Source organism: Eleutherodactylus coqui, chromosome 4, assembly GCF_035609145.1.
Source record: "Eleutherodactylus coqui strain aEleCoq1 chromosome 4, aEleCoq1.hap1, whole genome shotgun sequence".
NCBI lineage: Eukaryota > Metazoa > Chordata > Amphibia > Anura > Eleutherodactylidae > Eleutherodactylus > Eleutherodactylus coqui.
Window position 1 is genome coordinate 126,203,801 of NC_089840.1, and position 18,508 is coordinate 126,222,308.

Consider the following 18,508-nt stretch of genomic DNA (forward strand, 5'->3'; position numbering starts at 1 on the left):
TTCTATTTTTTGTCAGGTGAGATAACCAAAATTAACTATTTTTTGAATATAATTTTCTTCACAACATTCACTATGATAGTTAAAGAGTACCTGCAGTGTTCGGTCTGCAGCGCCCGTTCTCTGTTGTCCATTTTTGGCTCCTCCTAGCTGCTGAAGACAACTCAATATAGCACGAGTATCCTTCCTCAGTCAACCTTTAATATGTCGCGGCCACATTGACCGCAACTTATATGGGGTTAAGCAGCTGGGATTGGTGCTTTGTCCACTCCAAAGTATTGCAACTGGACCTTGGCTGTTATCAGGCAGCCGAGCCCCTGCATCTTCTAGCACAGGACACCCATGCTGGCCTTATTCCAATGTACCATAAAAGGCACATATATCTGAATAAGGCCCCTTAGTGACGGCCATAACAAGAGGACACCTGGGGTTAAATTACCTGCAGCTTCGGCACCAATGGTCTGGTAGTCCCGGACGGTCTTTGGTTACTTTCCTCATAATGTGTGGTACATAGATAGCTCAGCACATGACCACCAGTTTTTGGCTGCACTGCGATATGTATGGCACGTCATCACTCCAGGTAAACAATGACTAGCTGCGTGCACTAAAGTATCTTTACTGAGGCAGCAGTGAATTTAACTGGTAAGCAATGTTTCCTGCTAATTTCTTAGACTCTCAGATAACCCTTTTAATAACCATGCTGTTTTGGGCCATAATGACCTGAGCAATTTTTTTGATTTCTATTTTTGCATGTGCTGATCAAACGGTTTGAACTATTTTTTTAAGGTTATTAAAATGATTTTTGTGTCTGATGCAAGTAACATTGGCTTTGCATGCACTGAGCAGGGGATCGGTGTGAAAGGCAAGTATGAATATCACATCTAGAGATGAGCGAGCGTACTCGGTAAGGACAGATACTTGAGTGAGTATCATCCTTACCGAGTACCTGCCTGCTTGCCCACAAAGATTCAGGTGCCGGCGGGGGTGAGCGCTGTGTTGCGGGAGTAAGCAGGAGAGAGCGGGGGGAAGAGAGAAAAAGATCTTCCTCCCTTTCCCCCCCATTCTACCTCACCGCTCCCTGCCCCCCACTGGCACCCGAATCTTTGCGAGCAGGCAGGTACTTGGTAAGGACGATACTCGCTCGAGTATCTGTCCTTACCGAGTACGCTCGCTGATCTCTAGTCACATCTCCAAATTTAGCACTTCAGCTCCATACCTATAACTTTAGTTTATGGGGCTCATAGGAGCTGACAGATTCCCTTTAAATACTATTTTATTTTCCATTTTTTAAGATGTTCATTAATTTCAGTTTATCGATTTGTTTTTCTTCTACTAAATCCCCTGTGTAGAATTACAGCTATAGATAAAATTCTGACTGCTTACTGCCAAGGGAAAACTTAGCTGCTTACTGCTTGAGTTCAAAGTATAAATAGTATTCAGTCTGCACCTAAGCTCCCCCTAGAGGTGACTGAGTGCAGCCAAGATTTAAATGGGTTATGCCATTAGACACAACCCATTTGTGAATGCGGTACCTGGGATGAACAGCTGATCACTTTACGTTTTGCTTTCCCAGGAAACAGCTGATCTGACTGGAGAAAGCCGTGGCCAACCAGACCTTTCCATTGCAGCAAAGATCTGCACTACATGATGGCCATACTGATGCATGGCCGCTGTGTCATAAAAGAATAGCCTAAAAGTCAGCCAGAAAGGGAGCTGCTCTTACAAAAGTGGTTCTCCTTTCCAGCTCACAGTGGGGAGTCCCAAGCTGGAGACCCTACTGTATGACTTTCATGTACCCTAATAGGGCACGTGGACACGTTTTGTGATCTTGGTAGATTCCTTTTAATCATTTAACTTTTTTGTCTATGCAAATCATTTTGAACTCTTTATCCAAGTGATATAAAGAAAATATTGAGCAGATAATTTGACCTTAAAAAGGGCATGGCTGTAAAAAGTGTAGATTCATTTAAAGGCAAGGCTTGCTAATTCTTAAGTTCTTGTGCCTGTTGAGGCTCTCACGACTCCCTTAAAGAATATCAATTTTTAGAATGTTGTTCCATTTAAATATAATTGTAGATGGGATTAGTTGTTGGTTGAAACGACAGAGCGAGATCCGTATTAGGGCTATGGGGTCACAAAGAAGAAATTGGCTTCGGGGGACAAAAATATAAAGCAAAATATATGGATATAGAATGAATATCTCTGTTTTCCCCATTTTCTGTTGATTTAACAAAGATCTGTTGGGCTAGGAACATAAGCAATTATGTTTTATCTGTCAAGTGAAAGTGAAAAGATGAAATCAAGCGTGTAACTGTTTGGCATAGTTCAGTGAAACACACAGCAGAAGTTCAAAGGGCGATACGCTGTTGGGCAGGTATATCTATATATACTAGGCACGACAATCTCCACACTAATACAATAAAATGATCATAGGATAACACTTGATGACTGGCTGTCATACTTCCTCACAGCAGTTCCTACATTTTATATTCGTATTATGTGTTTTAGTACACGAAAATAGGAAACATAAAAAAAATGTATAAACTTTGTATCGCCAGAATCATTGCGGATCCGGAAAATGTTATCACATTATTTTGCATGCACTAGCCCATGAAAATAAAATCCAAAAAACATTGGCGGAAATTTTTTGTTTTTCTCAATTTCACCCGCCCCAAAATTAATAAAAGTTATACATTGTATGCATCCCAAAATGATGCCATTAAAAAGTACAAAAAGAAGCTCTCATTTGGATATGTCAATGGAAAAATTAAAAAGTTATAGCTCTAGGAATGTGATAATGAAAAAAAGTGAAAAGCGGGCCCATCATTAGGGCTTAAAATGGGCCCATCATTAAGGGACTAAGCTGTCTAGCCTATTTAAGTTTAAACCTAATATCACATGGTCCGTAACTTAGTGGTAAAGTATGTCAGTAGGGTCATGTATTCTACCTAAAAATGCAGTAGCTTACAGAATACGGAATCTGCTAAAAATAAATAAATATAGCAGCAGCATGCGCTATATATGACCAATTTCATTCGCAGAAGCACTAATTGAAAAATGTAGTCAACGATACAGAATGTTGCACAAAATCATGCAAGTGGCAAAACAATGTACAACATGGTTCTGTATTGTGCATCCTATTATAGGATGAAGTGTACATGAGGTCTAAAGACATACAGTACTATTACTAGCAATATGGAAGCTATCTAATAACTGGACCCCTCTGTCATGTCAACCCGATGATATCACCATGTTTACACTAATAAGGCTTATGGTATTATAAAAGAGGTGACTGTTAATTGGCATTCATGCAGTCATATTTGCCTTTATTTGTTGATACGGGGAAAAAAACCTCTTGATCTAACCAGGTCACCTAATAGCAATCAATAATACATAGCCTTCTTGCTCTTTTACTCCATTCTTTGTTTAACAAGGCACAAATTCTACACTGAAGGTCCGGTGGGAAATGACTAATCTTACGTGCCAGGCTTCACAGAGTTGTTTCCTACACTAACTACAAAGACTTTATCAGAGAAGCAGTTCTTTTTGAAGCTATGAACCTTTTAATGGCTTTGTGACAAAAAATAGCCACCATGTTAATTTAAAAATTCTGACAACTCCCAAAGGAATACACCTGCATGCAGAGAGTAGGAAAAATACCTTTTTTAGTGGAAGTTTACTATTAAAGTCAACATTCACTGAGAATAAGAAAAAATGAGTTGTCTGCTATCCTTCCATAAATCGTCATTTCTGCAACACGTGATATTCTTATAAAGAACCTTCTGAAACGTTATTAGTAGAGTTGAGCGAACGTACTCTGCCGAGCTTGATGCTCGTTCGAGTATTAGCATACTCGATGGTGCTTGTTACCCAGTTTTTGGCTCCTCCCCGCTGTGACGTGCCTGTTTTGGCCCCTCCCCGCCGCGATGCAGCGCGCACGTCAACAGCCAATTTTTTGGCTGGCAGGCCGGGGAAGAGAGAGAGCGAGAAAGAGACCAAAAAAAAAAGCTCGGGACCCGGCGTCCCACATACAAAAATGCTCGAGTCTCCCATTGTAGTCAATGGGGTTCTTTACTCGAGTAGAGCTCTCGATTTTTACAAAAAGCTTGACTCTAATAACGAGGATCCAAGCATTTGGGTGCTCGCTCATCTCTAGTTATTAGTCAATTTAGAAAAAAAATAATTTCTTTTGTGATGCTACATTTTAGTATCATTTCACTTTCTTTACTAACCATAGAAAAGTTTGACATATATGTTCTACCAATGGGGTTGGGGGGTGATGGGTAAATTATGTCTGTTGTAGATATATTAAATACTAAAGTTAACTCAGAAACTTGAGGTATCATGTCAATGACTGTATCCTGGGTTTCAAAGGGTTTTTTTGGGGGCAGAGTAGGTCACCAATATCAGATTAATGTGGGCACTCCCTCCAATCAGCTGACTGAATGAGCTGAGCATCCGGTCTCATTCATTGTTTTCCGGGGCTCAGTTTTGTACATAGCAATTCAGTTGCTTTGACTTCAATAGAAGAGCTGCAGTACTAAACACAGTCACAAGAAAATGTACAGGGCTTTTTGGAGTAAACAACGTAGATGAGATCAGCAGACCCTTCTATAAGTTGAGCAGTAGGGGTGTTGGGAATCAGACCCATACTCATCTTCTAAGGATAGGCCATCAATATTACAGTCCTGTGAAGATCCCTTGAAAGTAAGGGGCTAACCACACTGTCTTGTGCAGCATTCGTTTTATGTACGGACTTCCAAAGTAAGTCCCAGCCTGGCAGCGGGTTTTCGGACCCAAACTCGGGGTATCATTTGTGCATTTGATGCTTTGAGCTCCGCGGTCAGGCTGAGACACACTTTGGAAGTCCGTATATAAAACGGATACTGCACAAGGCAGTACAATTAGCTCCTCAGGTGTAGTTGCCAATTCTGCTTAGGACTATTGTACATATGTACAAATGCACTCCAGATAGAAAAATACTTCAGTATGTCATAACCTCATCCATTTTCATGGGAAAAGGTTATTTAGGTATAGGTCTTGATCATTTCAAATGAACTAAAGTACATTATACCTTGCATGAAGTAAAGCACCAAGAGCCAAGTGTAGACACCAGGACTGGTCACGTGCATCCACCATTTGCTGAACAGAGGAAAGAGTACCACCCTTACTAACCCTTTCCGAGTAAGGGATGTCCATGGGCTTTCTGGTTTAGCTTTGCCAAAAGTGGAACCTGAAATAAATGACAAGTAATTTTATATGAAGTGATCATACATTTGCTCCTGTAGCAGAAATCTACATGATTCCCTATTCATTCATAATGATGTCCATTATGTCATTCTACATTAGTTGTATGTTTGTGAAATGGAAACTGGCCACAAGACAATAGCATTCAAATATAATGGGAATCAAGATGGAAAGCTCGTTCAACATCATAATTTCTTCATGACAACTCCCTGTTAGTTATATCGCTGCAAAGTAAAGGAAAAAATCAACTCAAATATCATCGCCACCGGCCATATTTACCTATATACTAATACAAAGATATACAAGAGCAGGTACAAACACCACTTCCCAACATAATGCAAATGGGCTGATTGTTATATGGAGGAGCATTGCACAGTGCATGATAATGATGAACCACTCACATGCCTACCATATTCTGGGGGTCGAGTGGCTGCTTAGTGCTATTCTTGCACATACATAAGGCATATAAAGAGTGCCAAGTCTCATGTGTAGTGCACTATGCAAACGTATAACTTATTAATGACGCAATATATAATTCAGCCCAGCGGGTTGCCGGGCTTCTCAAAGTGAACCACACTGGGTCGACACCCCAAGCTCCCCTAGCATCTAAAGCCAGACTACATACTGCAAAAAACATTGATAAATATGAAGTACTAGTTAATATTTTGTCCAAAATACGTAAGCTCAGAAGCCCACGACAAGGGTGCTCATTATCTTGCTAGTCTCTACACTAACGCTTACAAACATATTGTTGTAAGCAAAAACCAACTGAAATATCACTGCCAGTGACCATATTTATCTGTATACTAATAGAAAGATACACAAGGACAGGTATACACCACTTTCCAGCAGAATGCAGAGGTAGACTGCTATTTGGAGTAGCACTGAGCAAGTGGAAGATACTGATGAACAACCACTCATATATTGGAAGGGAGTGGCTGTTTAGTATTATACTTGCACATAGATAAGGCAATTTTGAGTGGTAGTCTTGGAGTGTTTGTCTTAATAAAGATAGCCAAAATGCATACATAGTATATGTGGGAACTGGAAACCTCAGTCATTGGAAGTTTGGTCTAGATAAAGGGGTGATCCTTTCAAAGAGATGGAGAGGTTTTATTGTATGTATTATCATCTCCTTTGCTGTTTCTCTTGTGTATATATTAGGTTATATATACTCTATATTTGTTAGGGTGCCGATCCACACTAGACTACAGGTGATGAAAATGGATGATTTCAACTAAAACAATAGTTTGTCGGGTAATAATTAACAATGAATGATCATCTTGAGCTGACCATCACTGTCTGGAAATCAGTCAGCCGCGCTTAAAGGTAACAATCAGATGAAAACTTTTTCATGCATGAACATTCTCAGAAAGATCATTTGGCCATCCCCCGGTGTCAATGGACATGTAGGGCCAGTTTGAACAACTTTATTGAGCAATATGGACTAAAGGCTCTTTTACACGCAACGATAATCTTTCAAACAACTGAAAGATTTAGAGATCTATTTGCATAAAATGTTAATGGCCATTAAGACTTTATCATCTTCATCTGCATGTAAAAGGACCTATAGGAATTTTTTACAGAGCCCAGCATGTGTTTAATTGCAGCTGCAGACACATTCCATTGTTCTCCTTGGGGCTGCTGGCACATCACATTGTTTTCCTCACAGCTAGTGCTGTGGGGAAAACATCATGCAATCTATTAAAAGATGAGTGAAATGCATTTAAATGGAATGTATTTGCTCAGTCTTTCAGCGGCTGAACGATTTTAAGTGAACCAAAATCCATCGTTTAAACAAAAAGTGCACATTGCATGTGTTTACATGTAACAATTGGCGCTCATTTTTGTCTGTTTGGCCAAATTTTGAGCAATAATCACTGCATGCAAAACCAGATGATTTGTTCAGTGTATGGGCAGCCTTTATCTAAGGTCTTACGCTGATAAGATTGTATGTATTTATATAAACTAGCTTTAATCTTACCTTTGAACAAACCTGCCAAAGAAACATATACTAATGTCTGCTTTCAGCTCCTAGCAGCTCTAATTGTGCATTGAACTCATCACTCCATTAATGTTTAGTGTGTTTGGGACCTTTCAATATGGCAAGTAATGCAGGCATGACATAAACTCAGGTGAATAAGGCAATTCGGAAAATAGAAAGAGCCCCCAGCAAAAGCATTCTTTTCAATGATGTGAATTTCTACAGGGTCAGTTTTACATTTTCTCTAAAATATAGTATCACTCAGTTCTGCTCTATATACTATAGAGTACAATTCAGTCCTCATGTATGCATGTAAGGTTGGACAGTTTTAGGCAAGAGTGTGTGACCCAGACCCCTCTTGAGGATTGTTCAGTCAATGACACAAACACAGTAGGGTTAACCAGAATGAGTTAACCTTATGAAGCAATGGGCATGGTAGTTACGTGTGTGTGTGTGTGTGTGTGTGTATGTATATATATATAATATATATATATATATATATAATGTGTGTGTGTGTGTGTACTGATTTATTATATTAGTATATGAGGAGGAAGAGGTAATCTGTGTAATATATTGCTGCATGAGGAGGAGGTTGTCTGTGTAATATATTGGTATATGAGGAGGAGGTCGTCTGTGTAATATTTTACTGCATGAGGAGGAGGTTATCTTTATAATATCTTACTGTATGAGGAGGAGGTCGTCTGTGTAATATATTGGTATATGAGGAGGTCATCTGTGTAATATATTGGTATATGAGGAGGAGGTCATCTGTGTAATAGTATTTGAGTAGGAGAAGTTGTCTGTGTAAGATATTATTAATTGAGGAGCAGGAGGTGTAATACTGGCGGAATTAAAAATCAAAAACTCACCGACTTCCCCTGTAATTTATGTTGCCAATAGCAACCAATCACAGCTCAGCTTTCACTTGTTATACTGCTGAGGTAAATTGAAAGCTGCGCTGTCATTAGTTGCTATGGGCAACCAGATTTTCTTTTGGTCAGCTTTCATAAGAGTGGGTGCTGGGCTCATTTCTGTGTGGTACATAGTGGCTTAGTGCTGGTGGGAAGCTGTGTGGTAGTTGGAGCAGAGGAGGAGGTTGTCTGTGTAAGATATTATTATCTGAGGAGCAGGAGGTCTGTGTAGTAGATTAGTGTATGATGACGAGGAGGTGGTCTGTGTTATATAAGACTGTGAAATAAAAACTATCTGCTCAAGTGCAATTCTGGCATTCCCCATCCCCTTCCCCCCAGGGGTAGTGGGGCTGTGTTATCCCACCCAAATTTGTCCCTGTGGGATGAGTTATATATGTACCTCCTTTGGTTGAAATTGTTCCAGACATTCATGAGTTATGGTAGCAAATACACACATACATACATACATCCTATTTTATATATAGAGATTTATTCTACAAAAAGACTCTATCTTGATCTCTTGGTATTGGACATTCTTTTCACATATACACATTTATGCTGGTGTGCTAGGTCAGCTACAAGGGCCCCATTAGAGGGATTTGGTACATTTATCTATATAATATTTTATTATATTTTTTAAATAAAATTATATAAGACATCTTGACAACCAGTTATATTTATCTTTTATTATGTTTTTGAGTGCGTGGATACCGCATTTAACTGTACACTCAACGTCTTCATCCCATCTGGAGTATTGGTGAGCTGCCCGGAATTGTTTGTTTACAATCTATCTATAAAAACTATCATCATCTCGGTGGATGTTCCGAAAAACATGTACAGTATGATGATAGGATTGTGTTTTTAACAGTTGCGCCTTATCCACAATGTTTAGTTTTACAGGAAATGGTTTTTTTGATGATTGGAATTGAAAAAAATCATTTATTTTCACCTTCTTAGTTGGAATTCAAGTTGAACCTTCAAGTCCAGCAACAAACTATTGTTGAGAAAATATTTTTCCATAAGGAGTGGCAGTGTATTGATGGGGCCATAAGGTAGCTGCTGTTTGTTTCTTTTCAGTGCATGCCAGCTGGTGGTTTCAAAGTATGCTTTTCTTGGCAATTGCTGAAGTCGAAACAAGAGCCATAACTATTGGGTTTAATAGGTGGAGTTCAACAGAAAGATCTCGGCTGGTTTTGTCTTGTGATAAGGAAACCTTGTGCTTTGTGGTGATCTATGCAGAAAGACTCTTTGATGTGCAGTCATTGAAATCAACTTCTGTGTTTACAAATTGAGAACCAGGTATCCTTATTCAGCAAGTGGCATGGGCTAAAAGGAGTCACAGGGAGCTAGGACAGAAGCTTAGGTGCAAGTTGGTGGATGCAGAAGCCAAATTTACAGAGGTGGGTACTGCGGAAATATTGACAGTGTGGGAGGAAGCTCAGGAGAGTTTAAATTTATATACTTTGGAAATAGCAGCCCATAAAAGAAAATTCCAAAAACAAACCTATTTTGAGGAGGGGATGAGGACAGGACATATGTTGGCGGTTGTGGCCCGCGCTCAAGGTAGTTCAACATTTTATATGGGGATGCGGAACAGTTGGGAGACAGTGGACACTGATACTCCTGCAATCTGAGCAACGGTCCAGGTGTATTACACCTCTTTGTACTCCTCCTGGCTCCGTAAATCGAGAGAGCAGATTGTCCAATACTTGGAAACTGTGGTACTCCCGTGCTTGTCACTGGAGCAAAAGAATTTTCTGGATGCTCCGGTAGCTCTGGAGAAACTACAAGAGGTGGTGACATCTATGCAAAGTGCCGGGGGACGACAGTTTGCCTATGGAAATATATAAGCCATATGCGGGTATACTATGATCATAGTTACTCGAGATGTTTGTGGATGCATAACGACTGGTTGCGATGTGATAACTATCCTTCCGAAATCGGGAAAGCACCCCTTGATTCCAGATTCCTATAGATCAATCTCCTTGCTGAATGCGGATATTAAAATACTGGTGAAGGTACTGGCCAGTCAGCTATCCAGGGTAATTTTGTCCCCTGTCCACCCTGACCAGTGGGTTATACCAGTGCGTTCCACGGCAATAAATATCCCTAGGTTATATCTCAACCTGCAATTGCCGGCAGACAATATAGGTAAGCGGATAATATGTTCGTTGGATGACGCTAAAGTGTTCAACAATGTTGAATATTTTTAGAACACTGATATGGTGGAAAAAAGGCCCGCGTATTAGGTTGGAGGTACTGTGCAACTCCAAGGAGTAGGGAGGCCAGGCTTTGCCCAACCCCAATAGAATATTTTTCTGGTAGCGACGCTACAATACATTCGGGGATGGGAGTCGGGAGATGTACAGGATGCGATTACCTTCTGAAAACGTATTTCAATATCTCGTATTTATTTGAGACTTTAGAAAGGAAGGGATTTAAATGAGGTGCTCTGGGTCTCCCAACTTTAGCTCTTATTCATAGGGTTTGGTGGAAGGCAAGAGAAATCATAGGGATCAAAAAACACACACAATACACCCCTATTTGGGATAACCCTAGACTACCAGAACTGAGTAAGATGGAGGATTTTCAAGGATGGAGTGACAGGGAAGTCAGGCGATTGGTACAGTTATTGGCGGATATAACATAGTAACATAGTATGTAAGGCCGAATTTGGACAATGTCCATCTAGTCCAGCCTGTTTATCCTCCTATGTTGTTGATCCAGAGGAAGGCAAAAAAAAACCAAGAGGCAGGAGCCAATTATCCCTTTTGGGGGAAAATTCCTTCCCGACTCCCTAATGGCAATCAGACTAATCCCTGGATCGACCCCTAATAGTTCCTACCTGCCTGTATACCCGGATTAACAATTAACCTAGGATTTATATCCTGTAATATCCTTCCGCTCTAGAAAGACATCAAGTCCCCTTTTAAACTCCTCTATGGATTTTGCCATCACCAGATCCTCAGGCAGAGAGTTCCACAGTCTCACTGCTCTTACAGTTAAGAACCCTTTTCTGTGTTGACGATGAAACCCGCTTTCTTCTAGACATAGCGGATGCCCTCTTGTTACCGTCGCAGTCCTGGGTATAAACAGATCATGGGAGAGGTCCTTGTATTGTCCCCTAATGTATTTATACATAGTTATTTGATCACCCCTCAGCCGTCTTTTTTCCAGGGTAAATAATCCCGATTTGGATAGCTTCTCTGAGTATTCCAGTCTCTTCATTTATGCATTAGTTTAGTTGCCCTTCTTTGAACCCCCTCCAGCACTGTAACATCTTTCCTGAGCTCCAGTGACCAGAACTGTGCGCAGTTTACCATGTGAGGCCTGAAATACTGCGCACAGTTCTAGTCGCTGGATATGGATAAAAAAATCTTTCAAACGGCTGCGAACTGATTATAACCTGCCACATATGCAGCTCAGACATGCTTTCCAGGCGGAGGAGGTAATGGGAGAGCTGGTAATTGAACAGTTCCTTCCGGCAGAAATGATAGGAAAAGCGACAAATACGGCGGGGAAAATATCACAGCTGTACAGCTGTCTCCAGGGTTGCATTAACACACGATACCCCCTTGCTACGAAGAGGAAATGGGAGGCGGATATTGGTCCTATTGAGGACTCTTTATGGGAGGAGATAATGCAGATGACCCCTGAATTGTTACCTAGTGAGTCCCACAGGTTGTCACAGAGTGTACAATGTTCTGTTTTGTAGGGTTATTTTGTCTATTTTGTTTATATAGGTTGTGTGGTGCTTTCTGTACTCCGAAGTGTGTGTTAAACAAAAATGGAGGCCGCACATTTCTGTTGTTTCCACAAAAGTTTAAAAATAAATTATTTGAATTAAAAAAACAGAGAACCAGACTATTGAGTTTTTTTTATTTTGTACTAGAGCTACAATTTGTTTGGTTTAATTTGGATTCATACACTGTATAAGGCTGCCTTCACATCTGCGTTGCAACCTCTGGTCAGAGATTCCATCTTAGATATGGCATAAATACTGGAAGACATATTGCACATGCAACGCTTTTTCTTACAGTAAAATGCCGGTCAGCTGAGCACAAACCAAACGGACCCCGTTATAGTCAATAAGAAGCCTTTAGCGCTATTTGGTTCCATCATAAGACGGACGTGTTTAGCCATGGAAATCCCCCTTCCCCAAACAGAGCATGAAAACGGCACTCCCTGCTGCAGATGTGAAAGCGGCCAAAATACTGTGATTTCATAAAAAAATATAAAGTTCTATGTAAAGATGGCCTTAGTTAACAGAGAAATCTTGGGAGAATAAAGGGAAATTGGAAAACTAGATTATGGCTAGGAGCTATAAGGTATTGAAGGAGACGTTTGAATAATGTTGTAGAATGCCTTGATTTTCGTACTAATTGGCGCAAATGCTGCAAATTTAGCAAAATGTATTCAACAATGGAGGAAGTTTAAAATGCATTAGAAGACAGCAAACAAAGACATACCTTGCTCCAAATTTATAAAAATGGCACCAGTGTAGTGGCCCTGGAGTTAATGTATGAATGCATTTGTCTTCTGTCTATGTGTTGTCAGTGTCTTTTATGTTGAGTGAACATGATTAGAGATGAGCGAGCACGCTTGTTTAAGGCTGATGCTCGAGCGAGCATCGGTCTTTTCGAGTAACTGATTACTCGTCCGAGCACCATGCGTGATGGGGGGGGGGGGGGGGCGGGGGGAATCGAGAGAGATCTCTAAACATGATGTGTTTTGCCTAGCTGCAGCACTGAATGGGCTAACTGCCTGGTATGTGAGATGTCTGACAAATGTATCTTGTTGTTTGTCACGTGATCATGCTTTTTATGTGATTGCAAGGTGTTGTGCAAGGTCTTCTGTTCTAGACTTGCAAGAGTAAGGATCGTCTGTGCAGCTGACACCATCATTTCACCAGAGTCCACACAGACTCCATCAGTTCTGTGTGGGCTGGAATGGAAGAGGCTGAAAGGTATCCTCAGCCTTTCCTGTGCCTGCTTCGCCTAGGAGATGCCAGTGGTATCCTTAACCACTGAGATGAGAGAGAATGGAACCACCAAGCAGTGTGGAGTGCCTGCCTGCCAGGTGTAAGTGCCGACCAGTAGAGAACTGGCGAGTGTAAAGGAGTTTGTAACGGGAACAGAACCCTACAGATAACTAGGACTGTAGCTTCTTCTGCTATCCTGTGATTTCCTCCCTGTCGCACCATTTTGTGATTTTGCACCATTTTCCTGATGGCATGAATTGATGCCTTTGGTTGGACTGTAAATAGTTTTCCGAATCCACAAGCTCTGCCGACTGTTCCCAGCTTTGCTCTATTTCATCATCCAGATTCACAGCAGAGGAATGAACGGTGGTGTCACCCCTGACAAAGGACTGTTAAAGGTAAACCACAAAATTGGGTTACCCCTGTGCAAGTTGCCCCCAGCAGCACCTTGGATGGGTCCTGTGCTACCCTCAGGGTGGGAGATGGTAGGGCCGTGTGACAAGGCCCAAACTCTACCCTGCTGTCTCCTAGGCTGTGGGCCCACTCCTCGAATGCTGCACAGGCAAGATGACAAAATTGGACCAACTAAATGTTAGATGGTTTTGACTTCCTTAGGCCTCCTGTCCACAGAGAGCTGGCAGAGACCAGTCCACACGGTCATGCGCAGTGTGATTCTGACTTTGTTTTTCAATTCCTTGCTCTGTTTTATAGTGAGGTTGCATATGAAACTGCCGCCAATATGCAATGTATTGCGTATGGACAGTGTTTGCATATGCTGCGTATACAAAAGTATAGGGCTCATGCTGTGTGGTAGGCCGAGAAATTGAGCGTGCTGCGATCTATTACTCATGCGTATCTACACGCAGTGTCTACACGCTCATGTGCATGAATCAATGAAAGTCTATTTATTTTCGTTGACTTCATTCACAGCGTAAATTCCGGTGTAAAAAAACCTCCCATGGACATGAGCTCTTAAGCCATCTCCTAAATATCAGGAGCAACAACGGCGAGATCGGCGCTGCTGTAAAGAGGACCTGGTTGCTAGATGAGACAATCCTTTTTTGGGCCACATGTTTCTGAGCCAAACTAGCTCTTTTATTGGGCCTGATCAGAGAGATGGTTCCGCTAAGAAACGTGTAGACCAGTAAAGGAGCCCTTGTTGCTCCTGATATTTCTGAATTACACCGGACACAAACCCGGCGGTCCAGCAGGTGGAGGGCTGCAGTTGTTCCATGCCTGCTTGTTAATATTTTAATTACCCCCCTTGTCCTCTGAGGTCTTCCCCACGGGTGTGTTGTTTTCCTTATAGTTAAGCCTACTCATGTCTGACATACTTGTTGCATTCACTGTTAACTTTTTGGCGCTATAGACATTTTTTCAAACATCATAACTTATTTTTCTGTCAATATAGTGATGTTCGGGCTTGTTTTGTGCAGAACAAGTAGTATTTATAATGGCACTACTTAATGTACCATGAAATGTTTTGAAAACAGTTTCCAATTTCATTTCTTGGGGTGGAATGTAGAAAAAATGCAATTGCACCATTATTTTTAGGGCTTTGCTTTCATGGAGGAAAAAATGACATGTGAACGTTATTCTGCAGGTCCTTGTCATTACAGTGATACGAAATTTCTGTTGATTTTGTAGAGTCTTACCAAAAATAATAAACTTGAAAAAAAATTCTTTGTGTCGCTATATACGGAGACCCATAACCAATTTATTTGTCTGTCAATAGAACTGTTTGAAGGTTTGTATTTTGGGGAAAAAACTGTACTTTTTATTGGTTTCATCATTTTTTATTCCATTATTTGAGGGAGGCAAGGTAACACAAAAACATACCATTCTGGCATTTTTTTCTGTATAGCTTTCACCATGCAGAGTATATAATATGATATTATAATACAAATATCTGCTCTTGATTTTTGAAAAAAAATATATAACCACACAGTGCAAAAATGCCCTATATGGGTGTGTCCTGCACTGGCAGAACATGATCAAGGCAAACGGCAGCCGTATGGAAAACCCTAGCATTCCATACTTCTGGAATGAAATTAGGCATCCTTTCCTTATAAAATGCTCTCTTACATGATTCCCTACAACTAGTAAAATGTTAGAGGGAAACAGGTGACAAAACTGATTTCAGGCTAAAGGGCTTCCCTGAGAGCGAGGGGGTGGGGCTAGAGAGATTCTCATAGTGATTTAATCTCTGGCCAAGAGAGAGGCGTGGTTAGCAGGTGGATCCCACTGGCCCCGCTTCCTTTTTTGGCCAGAGATTGAATCACTATGAGAATCCCTCTAGCCCTGTCCCTGCTCTCGGGAAACCCTTGGGAAGCCCTTTAGCCATGCCCCTATCTCTCCAAATATGGGGAGATATGTAATAGATCCCCTGTAGCTCCGCCCCTCTCTCTTCTTGCTATGGGGGATTCCAAGGCTGTTGCCCGATTCTTCTACCATTGAAAACAATAGGCGATATCGCAGCTTTTTTGTATCGCAGCGAGGCTTGAATGAAAACATCGCAGATGAGAATGAAACCATTGAAAATCAATTGTTTCATAATCATGCGTTTTCACTCACTCTCGCAGCACTAGAAAACCTATCGCCAGTGGTTAAGAACCCTAAGGCCGGCTTCACACGGGCGAGAAAATCACGCAAGATTTGTGTGTTGCGAGACGCAAAAATCTTGCATGGATATGAACCCAATTCTTTTCTATGGGTTCATATACATGAGCAAACAAATCGCGGCATTTTTTTTTTTATGGGGGGCATCGCACCATGTGTTAGTTGCATGCGGTGTGCACGAGGTCTCCCCATTGAAAACAATGGGAGGAACTCTGCGATTCTTCGCTGCGGTTGACAGCCATTGCGGAGGATTGCTGCTTCACTGAATAGATGCGAGGCAGTTTTGTTACAAAAACACCTCACATCCGCAGCAAAATTGCATGTTGGTGAACGCAATTTTGGGCTGTGATTCACGGCCCGATATCGCACTTGCCCATGTAAAGTTAGCCTAAGCCTGGATTTACACAATATTTTGCACATCGGAGTTTGGGTTTTTTTTGCAGGTGCAACTGCGTCTTTTACTGTACTACTGGCGCATGCAAAAAAAACCTCACAGCAATATTTTCGTACATTAAAATAGAACATATTAAACTAATTAGGCTAATTAGCTATTTTCCTGTGCAAATGCGCAGGAAAATAGAACATACTATGTATTTTTTTTTTTGTGCAAAGGAATTGTGCACGCAATATACGCCCTTGTGAACGAACCCATTGAAATCAATGGGTTCTAGTCACTGCGCATTGTGTGTGTACATTTTCTGTGTGGAAATACGCATTCAAAAACATTCATATGAATCCAGCCCAAGGCATGAGGGCGTATTTGTGCATGAAAATGATGTGCGCACAATACGCAGGAAATACAACCCATTGATTTCAATAGGTTCATTCACAAGCACATATTTTGCGTGCACGATTGCACCATGCAAAATAACTCCACAGCATGCTCTACAGTCCAGCACATTTGTGCAGCAAGTCATTAAACTGTTTAGCCATTTCAATAGCTGAGTGCATTGCTGCATGTTTTTTTCACGCGCAAAAAAGTACAGTAAAAAACGCTTTTGTGTATGCAAATGCGCATACGCTCATGTGACACAGGCCTAGGGGAAAAGTATTGTTGTGGTGGCGATCAATTAGGATGCCGGGCACAAAAATTCTGCATGTAGTGTTTTTCTGCCCCATTGTGGATTCCAGTCTAGTTCTCACAATGTACAAAACTGCAATCAGTTGTGTCCAGATCAGACGTAAACCAGCAAGTCCGACACATCTCTAATATGTGAACTCAGCGAATATAACTGAACTCAAGATATAACCCAATGAATTTCAATGAGCAAATGAACAACCTAGATTAATCTGCGCTCCATGCTGTTCTCAAAGTACTTGATGGGGCAGAAACAAAGAAGACAAAAGATAGTATGGATCATTGATCCCTACAGAGAGACAAATGTATGCAGACGAGATCAAGATGTGAGGCTGTGGGTATTATTATTATTAATAAAGGAAACCGAGCTTTCCCATAATTTTAGTTAAAGATCTGGCAGATACTGTACAATACGTCCGAATCAGTCACATAGACTGTAGTATTGTTATAGAGTACCTAATAGAAATGAGCGAGCACGCTCGTTTAAGGCTGATGCTCGATTGAGCATCGGTCTTGTCGAGTAACTGATTACTCAACCAAGCAGCGGGGAGGGGGAAAGAAAGAGAGAGAGATCTCTTTCACGCCCCACCCCATATGATGCTCAGTCGAGTAATCAGTTACTCGACAAGACCGAAGCTCGATCGAGCATCAGCCTTAAACGAGCGTGCTCGCTCATCTCTGGTACCTAACAGTTTGCCATGTCATAGTGACATATCACAGGGATTGATATGGGAAGGCTCTAGCAGCTGAGACCCCACTGATCTCTACCGGGCCTTTTACACTGAACGATAATTGTTCAAACAAGCAAAAACTTGTTTTTTCATTCCCTGTTCATTTTATGCAGGCATAAAAACCATTGTTGGCTCCTTCACTAATCATTTGGTTTAACTGCCAATCGCTCAGTCCCTCTCCGTCACTTAGGGCTCTTTCACACAAGTGTATATCGGCCGGCCGTGATATACGCTACGATCTGATACATAGGATTCCAATGCATCAGATCACATGGCCATATTCCCACGGCATAAAAGCACCTGGCCCGGGCCAATGTGGTGCCTGGCCCTTTCACTCCGAGCTAAAAAGTCCTGGAACTATCTTTGTGCCCGGAATATGTCGGCCGCTGCACAGGCTCCTATAGGAGCCAATGACAGCAGCCGGAGAAGGGAGGTGGGAGGGAGCTTAGCAACGTGACTGCTAAACTCCCTCCCTCTTCTCTCCTCCTCTCTCCTCACCTCTGGCTGTTTGCAATGGAAAGGGGCAGGGCGGAGCTAAGCTCTGCCCCTTTCTGCCCCCTCCCATTGTTGCTGCAGACAAAGGGCGGGGAGGGGGCAGTTGCTTAGCTCTGCCCCGTCACGCCCACTCTCATTGCAAACAGCCAGTGGGAATGAGAGAGGAGGTGAGCCGGCGAGGGGGAGAGAAGGGGAGGAAACGGCACTGCGGCCTTGGCATTTATGAGCCCATTCAGATTTGTGCGCCTGTTCATGCATTTTTACGGCACCGGCGGGCGCACGTAAAAATGCCTACGGCCATGTGAAAGAGGCCTTATGCAGTGAATGTGAACGATTTCTCATTTGAATGATCCATTGATTTATCTACCTGTATATCGTTCACTCATTGAAACGTGAAATCGGCAGATCTAAAAAAACCCCTAAGGGCGGCTTCACACAAGCGTATGTGCAACTACACACACTTCA

At 41.7% G+C, this 18,508-nt stretch overlaps 1 protein-coding gene across 3 annotated transcripts in view; it reads right to left on the reverse strand.

Annotated features, from left to right (window-relative positions):
- Positions 1 to 18,508, reverse strand: part of PHTF1 (putative homeodomain transcription factor 1) — a 126,415-nt gene that overhangs the window by 65,438 nt on the left and 42,469 nt on the right. For all 3 annotated transcript variants that reach the window (XM_066600065.1, XM_066600064.1, XM_066600067.1), the window contains one exon: positions 5,072 to 5,230. In XM_066600065.1, the coding sequence (XP_066456162.1) occupies positions 5,072 to 5,230 (159 nt within the window). The remainder of the gene's footprint in view (positions 1 to 5,071; positions 5,231 to 18,508) is intronic.